At 43.8% G+C, this 16,030-nt stretch overlaps 2 protein-coding genes across 4 annotated transcripts in view; one reads left to right on the forward strand and one right to left on the reverse strand.

Moving 5' to 3' along the window:
- Nucleotides 1-5,290, reverse strand: part of LOC306952074 (multidrug resistance-associated protein 1) — a gene marked incomplete at both ends in the record, with an annotated part of 46,332 nt that extends 41,042 nt beyond the window's left edge. For both annotated transcript variants that reach the window (XM_079542714.1, XM_079542713.1), the window contains one exon: nucleotides 5,243-5,290. In XM_079542714.1, the coding sequence (XP_079398840.1) occupies nucleotides 5,243-5,290 (48 nt within the window). The remainder of the gene's footprint in view (nucleotides 1-5,242) is intronic.
- Nucleotides 5,291-9,001: 3,711 nt separating this feature from the next.
- On the forward strand, nucleotides 9,002-13,225 carry CEP20 (centrosomal protein 20; the record flags this gene model as incomplete). Of its 2 annotated transcripts, none has more annotated exons than XM_079542900.1 (5): nucleotides 9,002-9,029; nucleotides 9,412-9,609; nucleotides 10,359-10,443; nucleotides 11,287-11,429; nucleotides 13,149-13,225. In XM_079542900.1, the coding sequence occupies 5 exons, from the start codon at nucleotides 9,002-9,004 to the stop codon at nucleotides 13,223-13,225; spliced, it is 531 nt and encodes a 176-aa protein (XP_079399026.1). The 2 variants fall into 2 exon arrangements, with proteins under 2 accessions (XP_079399026.1, XP_079399027.1); XM_079542901.1 differs by having other exon boundaries at nucleotides 11,290-11,429.
- Between the last annotated feature and the right edge of the window lie 2,805 nt (nucleotides 13,226-16,030).

Below are 16,030 nucleotides of genomic sequence, written 5' to 3' on the forward strand. Positions count from 1 at the left end.
GTCAGATAACGAAGTGCGGACCAAACCTCAACACTTCTTTAAGTCAGCATATTTAGACTAGAGCCTACAAGCACAAATAAGTACACGTGACCTTCACCAGCATAACATTCACTGTCCTGTGCTAACTGCTCAGATTAACTCACAGGAGGTGAACAAGGTGACAGATTGGTAAAAAAACAAGCAACGATTATTGATACAAAAAAAATTTACTCCAGAACTCCCACAAAAAGCAGCAGATAGACCCACAAGTGTCAGTGACATTGCAGCTGCAGCTCTCCTGTATGCCCAGCAAAATTCACAGGAATGGTCTTAACAGCAACAAAAAAAAAATAACAACACTAACATGACACTACAAGAAACCATCACAAACTTCCTTCTATTTACAAGTCCTTTAAAAATACTATGTACAACCAAATTATTCTGTACAAAGTACTGCTTGCACTAGTGGATCCCGTGGTTCTAAAATCAATTCCAGATCTCCACCTTCATTCACTCATTCCCTCAGTTTCTCATAACATTATCTATTACAAAAGATTTTAGCAGGAATAAGTTCTCAGCAGCAATGGCTCGCATCACACAGATCCGATTTACCAATGTGGTCAAGAAAAAGCTTCTACCTTCCAGTCCTGGTGCCTGCAGCTCTTTCTCCAAATCTCAAAAAATAGCATTTCCTATTGTTAACAATGAGTTGAAATCCTTTGTAATATATAGCACTGCATCCGCTGAAACTCCATATACAATGGCAGAAAAACAGCATGTTTTCCCTTTGTTTCTCTTTTGGCTAAAAGCAGCTGGTGCCAACAACTTGCTAGAAAAGGGAGCAACTGCACTTGTGGAATTTTCAAGCCAAAAAAGCCTCTGGAACATGGCATTATTTCTGTGGGTTGGACAAACATATCACAAATTTCAGCAGCAGCAGCTGGAAATTTAAAATACTTCTCTAGATGTAGTGCTGCTTGTGTGCCATTAAACAGCATTCGACCACATGACAATAAAATATTGTTTACCATTGACAGTTTCAGAATCAAAAGGACAGCATTTATCTATCCATAAATTTCCAAAATGAAATCAGTTAATAGGAACAGGAAAAAATCCTGTTATTATCCCCTTTTGTTGCTGTTGAATAAGCTGCATCTGAAGCTCCCACAGATGTAAACAGTGAGAAAAAAAGTAATGCAAGGAATTCTAACTCTATTAGAAGTAAGGGAAAGGTCAGTCCCCTGCAGACAGCTTTTTAGAGATGTGACCCAGAATGACTTCAGTGCAGCCCCAGTTAACCTCCCCTCAGTCTGAGTATAGCACAGTGCTTCCCTGCAAACTGCACCGTAACTGCAGGGAATGGCATAACTTACCCTGGGGTTTAAATGCTTTGAGCAACCTTGAAACAGTCGCACTAAATGACAGCCATAAAATGACAATCTGTTAAGGAAATTTCTATCTAAAATACAGCATCAGGCTTCATTTTGCTGTACCTGCCCTAAGCCAACCAACCCCGAATCAACAGAGGTCATATTAATTCTGTGAAAGCAACCACCAGCAAGATTCATTTTTACAGGCTTAAACGTGAGAGCTGAGAAACTGCATCTGGCTTTCATCGCTGAATGAAACCACAACCGAGCAGTGAGAGCCTGACAATTAGCTGCTAATTATAATAAAGGCACCATCTTGTGTAAAGGCTTTAACCTTCTGCTCCTCCTCTGTCGCAAATCCTGCCCACACATGACCTTTCCAGGTTAGGAAATGCAAGTACTCATGTAAATTCCTCACACCGAGGTTTTCAGAAACACATCCATAAAATTGATTGCTTGTAAACCAATATTTAAAGGAAAACTTAAACTCACAACTTTGTACCAAGCACACACCAGCACCACCCTCAGCTGCCTTCCTCGCTCTGCCACAAACACTCTGAAGAAGAACAATCCAACTACAGCAACATCCAGACAGTCATTACTACAAGATACAACTGTGCCTTCCAAAGTCACTAGGGAAACCCATGTAGAAATTGCCAATGTGAAGAGGGATCTGAAAACCAAGTCTTATTACTAACCTAAACTAGGTAAAACCTCAGCCTCCAGTCAAGCACCAACCTCCCATCTTCTAAAACTTAAGACTACATATCTCTGCAAGAACATCACTTTTTCTTCTCCCTATTTTTCCAAATCACACATTGATTGTCTTTGTGAATAATTTAAGACTTGTGTGTGTGATATGCATCTATCATACTGCTTTATGTTATCTATTATTTGTACTGAGCTTCCTTATTCTTCTGTCTTTTGTTTACCACTTAGATATCGCAGACCTCCCGCTCAGATAAGCCTGGAAGAAGAGAACAAACACACAAATTAAAAGCGAATGAAACCTGTTAAGTATGAATCTCACACACACCTGCATCCGGGCTCCCTACCATCTCTGTCTATCTGCCCAGCTTTACATTCAAAACGCAGCCATCTCACTTTCAATAGCCCCACCAGCACCCTCCTATGGCACACTTGCTGTTACTGTGAGCTGCCGCTGCTTACAAAAATATCTTACTGATACATTACAAAATAATCATCTTACCTGCCCAGAGTTATTTCCTAAATTATTTTATGCTTCGGTATATGCTCCAAAGGCACTGCAAAAAGCTCTGGGATTCAAGAGATAAAGAGATTTACCATTTAGCTAATACATGACAGCATGAGACACAGAACTCAGATTGTGAAACCATCCCTTACATTAAAAAGCTGTTTTTTCCTTCAAAACTCTCAGGAAGTTATCTGCAGGTATAAGCAAAAACCCCAACATTTCAGATTCTACCTGACTAACAAACATCTTCTAATGAATAACAGATTGCACATAAGGCTGGCAGAGCTGCTAGAAAGGGACCGAATGAAACTGCTTGAGTCTGCTTTTTCACATCTCGCACTCCTTTTTCATAGCAGACTCTGCATTCGCATTGTTGTGATATTCAAGGCAAAACTACCTCAGCACTTCAGATCACAGACTACTTTTTCAATTCAAACAGACAATAAATTGAAATGCAGGTACTGCAGAATGTTTCCCCTGACCCATAAGTTTTCATCTTCTCTTTTTTTAAAAAAAGCTCTTAGTATTATCAACATCTTATACAGCTGCAACCTGATATTATGGATGAAACACTCAGTGAGATACTTTATGATGATAGAAGGAGAACAAGTATGACAAAGCACCCTTCCAAAAAGGAACTGTGATTCAAAGAATGACAAGAAACAGTTAAGTTCCACATACAGATCTGACTGCAGTGAAAGTTCTCATGCTGGGCACCAGAGACAGGTTGAACAGGGAGAGGAAGAAAAGGGTGAAGAAGATAGCAAATGGGGCTGCTGGCTTCTCAGAGCGGGTATTAAATAAAATCAATCTGTTAATTCTCAAACAAGGACTTTCAACAATAACATTCCTTCAGTGTACAACTTGGCCAGCAAGGTTTAAGAAGATTAGCACACAGTTTCTAAAGGTGCACTGGGTCCTTCCAACCAATAAAGCTTCCCCTAGAATTTAAAACTGAGTTGTCCCAAATTCAACACCAGGCTTGAAAGAAAGCACATCTCACTGCAGCGGGGTTTGCCAGCACCAACCAGAACATCTGATGTGACCACAGCTTACCACAAGAATGCAAATACACCCGTATTGTAAATGCAAACCAGTCCTGGGAAGAGGAAGCACGCACTGCACAAGACAGGAAAGTCCGCAGCACGCATACAAGCAGTATCTGGAAGGCCAGTAAAACGCAGCTTACACGTGGGCATTTTCTGGAAATCCATTACAGCTTCAGCTTCAAACAACTGTAGCAACTATGGAAATATCATAAAATGTACCCCGAGTAGCCAAAGCCAACAATGCCAGCATTTCTACCCTTCCTACCACTGGGAACAACATACCAAGGCAGATACATAGGATAAGTTCAGTAAAGGAGAATACTTTCCCAGACACATCTTGCATCAGTGGCAATTCATAATTGTTCTTCTGCAGGATTAGGAGAATCCAGAAACCAAACAACCACACCCAGAGGAACTTTTACTCAATAAATTAAAGGCCATCACCACGTGGCTTGGAGAAGGATAACAAATCACAAAACTGTCTAAATTTTTGGGAACCAGAGCAGCTAGTGAAAAAAAAAACCCAAAACATTTACTAATTACAACATGACAAAAGCTTCATAAATAACCATATTACACGCACAAAAAAAAAACCTATTTATGTAAGAGACAGTGTCATCAGAAAGCCTACGCAAAAGAGCTGTTGCAAACACGGCAGCCCAGTTCCTGCTGCTACCTGATGTTTCAGCTCCCCAGTTCCACGCACTGAGGCCTCAGTTATTCACGAATCTGTTACTCTCAGTTAAGTTCTTCCATAGACAGAAATTTGAAACGTAGCATCTAAAACTCTTCATGTACAAAGGCCTGGTTCCAGGGAAAACAGAAAAACCAGAACAGCTGATGGGTGCTCACAGTTCAGCCAGTTTTGAGAAACCTGAAAATCAACTGGAAAAAGATATTAACATCAGCAATGTAAGAGCAGGTTGCTTTCAATCAGCCAGAAAAGGCAAACACCTCCAAGTGCTAATGGTTTTATAGTATTTGCTAAGTAATATTTCAACGGTTCTTGAGATAAGTGCACAATGGTATCTGCCGAGATTATCTCATCTTTTCTGAACTGGTGAAGGCAGCTCATTAGCTCAGAACTATTCGGCAAACATCCGAGGAACAGCGGCAAGTTCTTTTAACAGCCAATGAACACCCACGTGTTTTCCTCCTATCCCCGCATCACCTCACTCAACGACCGCTCCACTCCACAAAGCAAATCCACCACCATCCTGCCCCCCGCTGCTCCGGCACTCGGGAGCCTCCCCGGACCGAACGGCACCGCGCTGCATCGCCGCCACATCCCTCAGCCCAGCTCGGTGTGCCGTAGGACGGCCGTTCACCCACAGCGGGCCGCAAACTCACTGCCGATCGTTAAGGAAGAGCCAAAGCGGCGCTACGCAAACGTGACACGACCGCTACCCTGCGGCGGCGGGTCTTCGGCCTCCTCACGGGCAGCACGCCGTTCCGCTTCGTGCCGCCAGCGCGGAGGCAGCCAGCCGCCGTTATTGTTGCCGCAGCACACGGAGCTCGCCCCTCGCTTCCCGCCCTCAGGCCGCACCTCTCCCCTCGCTTTCCCCGGCACGGACTTGCCGACCGCCCCACCGGAGCCACCGCGCCCCGCGGCTCCGTCCCGCGCTCACCCAAAAGGGCTCGGAGGCGTCCGCGCTACAGAGGCTTTCGATCCCCATGTGGCGTCGAGGCGACCCGCGGACCGCCGCGGCAGCGCTGCGCTTCCCCCTCCGCACCTCTCCGTGCCCGGGCGGCGGCGGCCGGCGGCGCCGGCGCAGCGCCCTGATTGGCTCCGCGGTCACGGGGATGCGGGCCCCGACGGCGCCGCCGCCCGCGCCGCGCGGCCCCGCCTCGGCGTGGGCGGAGGCAGGCGGTGTGGCACGCGGGGCCGCCCGGAGTCGGCCTGGGGCCGCCCGGCGCCTCCGCGCTCTGGGGCGGTGGGCGGTCGGAGTAGGAACGGCCTCGGCTCCCGCTCGGCGAAACCGGCGCCCCCGCCTCGTCTTCCGCCCGCGCACCTGCGGATCGCGCCGCCCGCCCCGGCTCCCGCGGCGCCGAAGGCGCGCCGCTCCGAACGCCCCGCGGCCCCGGGATCCGCGCTGCCCCTCGGGAGGCCGCGTCGACACCGAGCCGGAGAGCCCCGGCGCCGTCCGGGGAAAGAGTCTCGTCTCGCTTTCATGTGTTTCACTTCCCAGCGTGAACCAGTTAAACTGGTTTCAAAACCCTGAACTAATTCTAATTGTTGCTAGCGGGAACAGAAACTGAACCAAAATAGCTTCACTCGCAGTTTGCAGTAAAATACGTGCTAGTGAAGTAACTCGCCGCCCCGCGGTGGTACTCGATTGTCTCTCGCTCCGAATTTCAGTGCATCAGTTCAACCTGCAGGGCAGCGGCGCGCCGAGCTGACTCGAAACGGCGGAGCGGCCCCGCGGCGGTGCGGGCGGTACGAACGGCTGCGGGAAGCGGCGGCTGCTCACGTGCTGCCCTGAGCTGCAGCAGCATGTCAAGGCTTCGACTTGGAAGTTAGAGACAGAACCCCGCTTATAAAATGTTCTTTTGCATCCAGAGCGCCTGCTGAAATGAAAAGGTTGTTCGAACAAACACCGGGTCTCGTTTGCTGAACACTCAAGTAAAAAGCAACGCGCGTACAAAACAAGCATGTCACAAATTGCCTCTTGACTCAGGCGCACAGCTTGCCGGAGGTCTCACGGCCGCGCTGCTCATAGCCAGCTGCAGCCAGCAGCCCGTCCCACTGCGGCGTGTCTGGGCAGGGCGGCACAGCGTTCCCGGGAAGCCCGGTGCAACAGCCAAGCAGCAGCGCTCAGCCTGCACTGCGTGCGTGCATTCCTTGATGAACAGAACGGAATTATCATAGGAAAGCCAAAACTATTTGGGTTTCAGAAGTTACACTTAGTGCGTCAGCCTAAGCGATACCTTGTTAAAATCTTCACGGTGCTGCCCTCCTGTTGATTCCCCAGATTTATTTTTATTGAGTTTCTGCCCTGTTTTGTACACTCTCTAAATTCATCTTAAAATCCTGCTAGAGACACGGTGGGTTGGCTTTTGTTACTTGATGCTCACTACAACACCTGTTGAAAAAGTTGACGTAGCTCCAGTGGTGTTATCCTGCTGCCCCGTGGCTCTAAGCACTGCCTTTTCCTCCAGTTTAACCTGCAGCGCATATAAAGTTGATAGCTCTCACTATCACTAAAAGTTACCAGTTCCAGTAGGTAAGGTGGAATAATTTTTTATAGCACTGTTGATAAGAGAAGCCAGGAAAAAAACTGCTGAATAGATAACACAGCCTCTAAGAGCTTACTCTTCTATGCATACTGTGTGTGAGTTAACAGAATACAAGCCTGTACTTGAAATGATACAGCAGAAAAATATTTAGAATATGGAGAACATATGTAGAAAAGTAAGCATGAAATGAAAGGAGGGCCAAGAAGAACACATTTCTACCCACTTGTTTTTCTCTAGATACTACTGCATGCTGACAGAGCAATAACATTTAAGTTACACTTTTAGGATTTCAGCTTTCCAAGGACTCCAAAATGTTTTTCAGCCATGGGAAGACCCTGTATGGTTCATGCACCAGGTGAATGATGGTTCTTATATCTAAAAATACCTGGATTTGCACCTCAAATAAATTATCTTCCAATTAGTTCCATCTCTATTAGAAATTCCAACAAAATCAACAGCCAAGATTTTAACTGAAGTGCCACCAAAATGCAGACGAAATAATTTAATGCAAAGAATCATAGGGTCAAAGAATCATTAAGGTTGGAAAAGATCTCTACGAACATCTACTCCAAATGTCAGCTCATCCCTGACCACGTCCCTCAGAGCCACATCTCCACAGCTCTTGAACACCTCCAGGGATGATGACAGCACCACTTCCCAGGGCAGCAGTGCCAGTGCCCAAACAGTGCTCCTGAGAAGAAACTGGAGCAGAAGAGTTCAGAAAAAGTAAGACTCAAAATATTTGTTGTGAAGAAAAAAATAGAGCTGACACAAAGACAAACCATTGAAGTATTACAGGGGTAAGATCCCACGTTGCCATAAAGCCTCTGAACATGGGTTTCACAAACCATTGTTATAACTGCATCTTCTGAAACAGAGATTAATGCTTACATAAACATTAAAGTCTTGTTTTAAAGCTGTTTTCCTTGTAATCTCAAAAATAATGCACCTGAAATTCTGTTCCAGATCCTGAACTTTGCCTTGAAATTAAGCCTGGGGCAGGAAATACGGGATGGAAAACAACATCTGCTTATCAATTGGAAATTACGTGTAAGAAAGCCATGACCCATGAGGTCATGGAGAAATTTGGGAGGATGTGGAGAGAAACGTTTGCCTGTGGGGATGGATGGCACATGCAGAAGGTCAGCGATCGCACTGAGGGGAATGCAGGGAGCAGGCAGTGCTGTGCTGCTGAGTCACACTGCGTGAGAGGAGCGGACACTGCAGCCACGCTTCTGGAGAATTCTTTTTTCTCCTCTCTGAATTGTATGCATTGCTCCCTTTTAGCTATTCCTTGAAAACTCTGAATATAAATGTTTGCTTTGAGAGGAATGTTTGGGGGAAAAAAAAAAGCAACAACCACTTTTGCTAGGTTACTAAGTGGCTCCATGCTTGAGAGGACGCCCACGTTACTCCAGGCCAGCGGGCTGCTGTGCTCCTTCCAGACCATGACACATCCACTTGTTCATCCGTACTGACTGCACTTCCTCTGGAAAACACTTCATCATCCAAAAGCAAACACTGTCAGCTCATCAGAGCAAGGCGAGGCCGGCACCAAACCCACACCAGAGCCTCACAAACCCTACTGCATGGCTGCAGCCAAGTCCTTCTAACCAGAATCTGGTTTTTGATGCATGGAAAGTTCATCTTTGAGAGACCTCGAGCAAAACTCTCCAGGGAGGGACTTTCTTCACTCTTTTTTCAGACTAACGCCCTTTAAATTAGAGCGGAAAACACTACAGCAATGCCAGAACGTCCTTCCTCAGCCTCCGCTCGCACGCACAAAATACCTGAGAGTAATTCCGCGCACACGTGTGCACCGCGTACTGTTTATCCCGGTTTGCCCTTGCCGGCGGACATCCCGGCAGCACAGGGCGCCGCCCGGCGCTGGGAGCCGCTCCCCGTGCAGCAGCGCCCCGCCCTCAGCCCTCCCGTGCCCTCAGCTGCCTCGGCGGCAGCTCCTCAAGCACCGCGCCCCAGCACTCCGTCTCCCCTCTCACGTCACTCAGCGCCCGCCGCGCAGCGCGATTGGTCGGTGGGCGCTGAGAGGCGGGGACAGCGGGCGCCCGTCGTTGCCCTCTGCGCCTGCGCAGTGTCCGACGGGCAGCGGCCGTTTGTCGTATCCGGGTCAGCGTCGCGGCGGTTGTGCGATGGCGACGATAGCAGAGCTGAAAGCAGGTGGCGGCCGCGGGACGCCGAGCGGGCGGGAGCGCTGAGGGGCTGCGGACGCTCCTTGGGCTGCGGGCGGCCGCCGATCGCCCCGAGCGCTAACGGGGCTGCTGGCTGCTCGCCTCACGCCGGGCGTTGGGAGTAAGGGACCGCCCTGAGCCTCACGCGCTCCGTCGTTCGTTTGGAAACATTCCCCCACGTTTCCTTAACGCCTCCATCTGTAGGCGGTACCTGTCATACCTAAGAGTGCCGCTGTGTCACCCTGTGATCATCCACGGGTGTGGATGTCTTAATTTCACCACGACTGTCCGGGAATTGTGCTTGTATTGCGGGCGATGAATGCTGCTCGAGCACGTTTGGGTTTATATTAACTGAGTTTTTATGGTAACAGTTTTAAAGGACACACTGGAAAAAAGAGGAGCCTTGGGGCAAATAAAAGCGAGGATCAGAGCTGAGGTGTTCAATGCGTTGGATGACCAGAGCGAACCGCGGCCGCCGCTGTCTCACGAGAACCTCCTGATCAATGAGCTGATCCGTGAATACCTGGAATTCAACAAGTACAAATACGCAGCGTCTGTGCTCACTGCAGGTACTGGGGCCGAGTTTGTGGTGTCACTGCCGCTGTAATTGGTATTCACTGCCTGGTTGAGTAACTCCTGAAACAGTGGGAACAAAGTGTGCAATCCGTGCAATCTTGGCTGACCCTGGAAACAAATAAGATACAAACACCCTCCTCATTATTTGCAGCGTTACGCCAAATTATACCATTAGTTTTTAAGAAAATGTGTTCTTTGTTGCTTATCCTTGAAGTAAACAGCATTTACATTGACAGATCAGTTAATGCAAGAGCAAATAAGTTTGCTGGCAGCCTACTCAACCAAAACACCTTGCCAGACACGTGCTTTTGTTTTGAAAAATGTGTATTTTAAAAATGTACATAAAAATAATAATAATTTACATATAAAACGTATGTTGCAATTTCTGATTGGCTTTTGAGCAAAATTTTAAAAAATGGAAATCACACAAATCAACAAATTTGAGGAATAATTTAAACTAATGTATTAAAGTAGTTGATAGTCTGATTTACAGCAGTTCAGGCACGTCAGCTGTCAGAGGTGTGATTATCAGTCCTCAGCTTAGATACAAACAAGGACATGAAGAAGGCCCGCATTTTTTAACAACTGCAATTAATCGTCATTGGATGTGCTAAAATGCTGATATTTGAGAGCTAAAGCATTTAACTGGTAGCTCTAATCTGTATTTAAAATCTAAAGTTCTGTAATTGTCCTTAGATGTGGTAATTACGTTTGCTGTATGAGTGTATGATCTATTTTCCAGAAGCTGGCCAGCCTGAAGTGCCCTTGGATAGACAGTTTCTTGTCAAGGAGCTGAACATCATTGAAGATGCAAATGGAAAATCAGTGTAAGCATTGATTTTGGAACGCACAATATACTCTGCAAGTATGTCTTCACAATGTTTGTATAAATCACATATAAACGTTCTGTCACCAGCCCAATACCACTAGATCACACAACTGCTCTAAACATGTGGGATTCAAGTGCACAGCGTCAAACATGGAGCCATTTTCAATCATACTCTCAGCTAGCATTAAATTCTGTGAATCCTACAGAATATGTTCACAAGCTGTTTAATCTCATGCCTGAGTCTCTTACCACTTCAGTCTTCTTTTTAGTCAGAAGAAGAAAACATATTCTTTACACATTACCGAGTTGATACTCAAAGCAGTAAAAAGATTATTGCACTGTGAGATAAGATATAAATTCACAGCGTTCTGATGCAACTAGGTTTGATAACAAGGGTACAGAAGCACATTTAAACATGTTTAGTGGTGCCCTGTAGCTTGGGCCCACAGAATCTGACTCATGCTTAGTGAAAATCTAGTTTGGGATACATGGTGGTGCTCAAGCCAGTAGCCCACTGGTCACACGTTTAATTTGTATGGCAACATGGCTCTGTACTTGTGCTTTGTACTCTGATTCTTTGCTTACAAGTGATCTAGAGTTCAGTTGAGAACATCCTTTAGTGCAAGCTATGGGAGAGGGGTTGTCTTCAGGGATGGCGTATGCCTGTTCTTATATAATTGCACTTACCATAATGAATTTTAAATAATTACTCTGAAGACATGTGAACATTCTTAGAAGTGAACATTAAGGTGTAAGAACTTCTGAGGAGAAGCTGTTTGATTGTTTAAGTGCTCAGTAGTTAATATGTTTCATAGATGGCTTTTGTGATTTTTGCCTTGAGCAGACCTCTCTTATATGGAATTATATCGCATTTCTTACACCATGGTGAAGAAGAAAGTACCCAGAGTACTCTTCCAAAGGTGTCTTTGCTGAGTTATCCAAGGCAGAACCTTGCCAAACCATCTACTGAGAGGAATCAAACAGGTGGGTCTGAGTATAGGGTCATCTTCACAGAAGTTTTATTTGCGACTGGGTTTTCTGTGAGCTAGATTTGCTGATAACTGCATAAACACGAGTGGACACAGGGTACTTCCTTCTCTGTACAAGGAATGTTTTGTACAGAAACCTTTTTTATAGAAAAAATTCTTCAGTAGGACATCGTTCGTGTGCCAGAATACCATTAAGCCATCTGACCTGTCCATCCCTCTTGCCCATATATTCATTTAAGAATAGCTCTACTAGATCTAACTTCTGATTTCTAAAATGACCTCTTTATGTTCCTTTATTTAAATAAGTGCCCAACTTAGACAGCTTCTCAAGTCTGCTTCTCTTCTGTTTGTATGTTAATGCTATGTAATGTGTACAAATCTGATTGCCCTCACAAATGGAAAGATATTTTATTGGAATGGCTATTTTATTTAGAAAGCAGGCATTCTTAAAAATCAGGGATAGCAAAATGTGTATAATTTTTTGCAGCATAAAAGGTACTGCGAAGCTCTTGTTACTGTGTGGTAGCTGCAGCTGTCTATTATAGTGAAGGGAAGCAGAGAAATCCAAATTGTTTAGCTTTATTCTTTTAATTCTTTTGGACTGTGAAAAACTGAAAACTCATTTAAATTTGGACCTAACAAATTGTTTTCCCATTTTCATTAAACTGGCCAAACTGTACTTCCTTACACAACTACAGATCTGGAATGGGTCAGCTAGAGGCAGTCTTGGTACACTGGTGATTTAAAACAGAAATTTTGACACAAATTCTTAGTAAGATAAATTAAATAGTGGAATATTCTCATCTCTCCTAATAATTTCTATAGAACATTCATAATATTTGAGCTGCCAGTTCTGTGTACAGGAATAAATCTTTCTGAGGATCTAATTCGCATCCCACCGACTGCAGAAACTTAAGCTCCAACTTCACTGATCCATAGGGCACTGCTGAATCTTATTTCCCTTCGTGCTCTCTGCCTGGTTGCTGTTAATACTGCCTAAGCTACAAAACGAAAGGGATTGTTGGTCTTTTATTTTCCCTTTCAAGGAGCCTGTTTGACATATTGCTTCACCTTCTGCTCTGTGGGATTTTGCACTATTTAATATTATCAGCATAGTACTACCACCTGTTCCTTTTGTATCCAGAAATTTGAAAAATTTTGAAGTCTAAGATATTATTGCAGTATCTAAAAAGCATAAGGGAAGAACTGAATAAGCACCTTTCCTTAATACTGAATTGATGAAGATGATGTAGTTGCTCTTCTGCCAGTAGAGGGGGCTGAAGACATAAAATGTCAGTGCCAAAGCTGCTATAACTAATCTTTCTTGTTAGAAGATTCTTATTCCTATCAGAAATCAAGGTAATCAAGTGCATTCATATACTCAGCCTTCACAGTCTCATATTTAACATCTGTCTTGCTTTTCCTATTAGAAATTGTCCTTCTTGCTTATGTTGTTGAATGAATATTCAAATAAACTGGTACACAGAACGGGGATGTCGATACAAGTTGCAGTCAGACCTTCCTGTCAGCTGACTTCATTAGAGCTGGGTTGAAGCAATCTGAGATCCAGTCTTTGGTCTTGCAGTTGGATGAAAAAACACAGTTGTAAAATTGAGCTTGCTATGATGATATTCCTCATCAAAGTTCTTATTAACAGTTGCATCTCTGGCTCTCCAAACGTGTGAAAACATGTGTGCTTATTTTTCATTTTCAGGTGGAATTCCAGAACCAGGAAGGATGGCTGGCACGAGCAGTGAAGAGCCTCTTGTTCTGCAAAGCATGAAGAGATGATGTGATGATGTCTTTTATATGTTCACTTACCCTGCAAAGCTCTTGGAGAGTTAATTTATGAAATTCTTCATTATGTAAATTTTTCCATTGTGTCCAGTGGGACCATTTGCATTTGTTAGAGCTCCCCACGAGACAGGAAGACCAAGTCATTATTCCTGCCAGTGAAAAAATATTAGCTAAAAGGCATTCTTCCTCCAGAAGATACAAGGAAAACTGTATATAAAATCAGATTAGTCAAGCCTGTGTCTAGAATTAGGCCTAAAAAATATTTCTCTTATATTTTAAAATAAAAATTTACTAGATATTTATAATTTCTGCCCTTTTATTTTTATGTCTTCATGTACCTTTTCTGGTGTCTGAATATTTTTGGTCAGTTTTATTGTGTTGGTATTTGAAATAATTTTGGAATGATTTTTCTGTAAGAAGAAGCACCTGCTACTCTTAGATAAGTATGGGAAAATAAGTTTGAAAAGAAAATTGCAGTCCTATGGAGGAATAGTTGTTTGAAGTTCTCTGGAAACAAGGACTATATTTATCTTTATGCCAGCAAACAAACAAGGGTAACTCTTTTCCATCTGGAGTTGCTATAAATTGTACAGTGTAACACTAAATACATGGGACGGGGGAGGAACTTTTGTTTTTTTCCCAAATGACATGAAAGTGAAGGCAGGAAGAGTTAAAAATGAAGTTGATGGTTAATTACTGATTCCCAGGAGTTTTTTTTAGCTGAGATATTTGGATGCTTTTTCTGATAGAAGTAGACCTTGTAGTGGTACATAAAAATACCACGTAATCTATTTTTTAACAAATTCATGCATGTTAGTGTTTCCAGTGGTACTGAGAGTAGTTTTGTGTAATTGTTAAATAAATGGTACAGCAAACATTTGGGGGAAAAAAGAAGGAAGTTAACGTAAGTTTGCAAATGTTACTGAAAGGACCCGGAGTTGTGCAGTCTTTATGTTTTCCCTTAGTCTTTATTTCACCCAATTAGCATTGTAGGTATTTTTTTATTTTGATAAGTAGCCTAGGCTCTACTTTAATGTGAAACTGCAGAGAACAGCTACAGCTTTAAAGGAGAAGCTACTTTCATCCGTTTCAAGGCTCGGGAGTGAGCTGCTCCCCTGTGTGTGACTGGCAATGCTGATGGCTCCACATTTGCTTATTTATAAGTACGTCTCTCAGGACTGTTTCCAAGAGGAGAAGACGTGTGCAAATTTATCTTGATCAAATCTTTCAATCTTTGGTAGCTTTGCATCAATTATAACTGACACTTGGGTGAAACCAGCAAATTCATGTATGCCCTCAATGTTTGCTATGTTACCACCACCACCACTAACACATCCAACCACTTAGATGGAGAGCCATCTGTATAAAACCTACATGGTGTGCTGCCTTGCTGCTGGGGCTCTTTCCTGCCACACTGGTACAAATCAGTTTTCTGTCTTCATTCTTGTGTTTAATATTACAGCAGAAAAATAGTCTTTTAAGTTATTTATGAATGACTTTCATTTTGGAATAAGCTGGAAGTGCCTCTGTGGAGACTTGCGGAAATGAACTTTTAAAGAGCATGGATATGATTGCTCTAGCCACAGAAACTCCTGAATTTTGAACTTTGGTTTTCCAGAGGTTGTTTGTCCATAACCTATTTTTCTGTTTCTCATAACATAGTGGGTCGAAGTGTATTTGGAATTTGAATTGTCTTTTCAAGGGCAAGGAAAAGGCTCTGCTGAAAAACAGAAGCCACAACCTTCTATGCTATGCAAATCTGCCAGGGCAACCAAAGCCATTGTGTCTGCTTTCTATCTTCCCACCATAGATTGTACAGAAGCTGCTCAGGTGCCATGGAGCTGCCTGGAATTTTAGCTGCTGAAATTAGATACAATCTTTGTTCTCGTGAAAGAAGATAAGGGGAAGTTTGGTACTTGACCTTCCCCAGTAACACAGCTCAGCGTCCTCCTTGTCTCCACAGCCATGAAAGCAGAGGTTGTTACAAGGGTGTGCTTCAGTAAGCTTTGAGGTAAAGGTGTATATCTGAAATCAGAGTAGAAATTTGTTTAAAACAGAAAACTGAAAACCATTTTCTTCAGGAACTGCAGCTTCTGTCCTTGTCAAGATGCTGTGCTGGTACAGGAGCTGGAGTTGGTACGTCTGCTTTGTTGTGCAACGTGCATTTCACCTAATTGCCTTAATACCAACACATTGCAGATTTGGAGTTTTGGAGAATAATCTTATTTGAAAGTACAGTAATTGTACAAGCAAATTAAAATCAAATTAAAGTGTATTGTCCATGGCATTTATTTGTATAACAAAGCTTTGAAATATGTCTGTGAAAATATACTGGCCTAATTATTAATATTAATGTCTATCACTTGTCCTGAGAGAACCTGGAATCTGATCTTTCAAGATGTGGACATGCAGTGAGTTCTATGAGTGCTGGACTGCCTTTACTTGCTTAGAAGAGGAGGTGCAAATTCTGTACAAAATGGATTCTGTACAAAATGTACAAAACATTCCTTAGAAGTTTCAAGTAAGCGAGGCCAGTATTTAGATGAAAGTAATTCACAGTTGCAACTTCAGATTTTAGACGCAATTTACTTCTAGGTGAGCAAGGAAAAAAAATTTCTCAAACAACTTAAGAAGTTCTGTCTTGCTAAATTACAGACTGTAACATCTTGCACTGAGTGCCCTAATTCTTTCTACTGATACCAGAAAATGAGAAAAAGGTACAAGGATTTAGAAGTTCCACGTTTTTGGTGAGCTGAATGCATTTCTGAATTTTATCAGAGTTAGAACAATGTAAGTGAG

Source organism: Tetrao urogallus (genome assembly GCF_951394365.1).
Source record: "Tetrao urogallus genome assembly, chromosome: 15".
NCBI lineage: Eukaryota > Metazoa > Chordata > Aves > Galliformes > Phasianidae > Tetrao > Tetrao urogallus.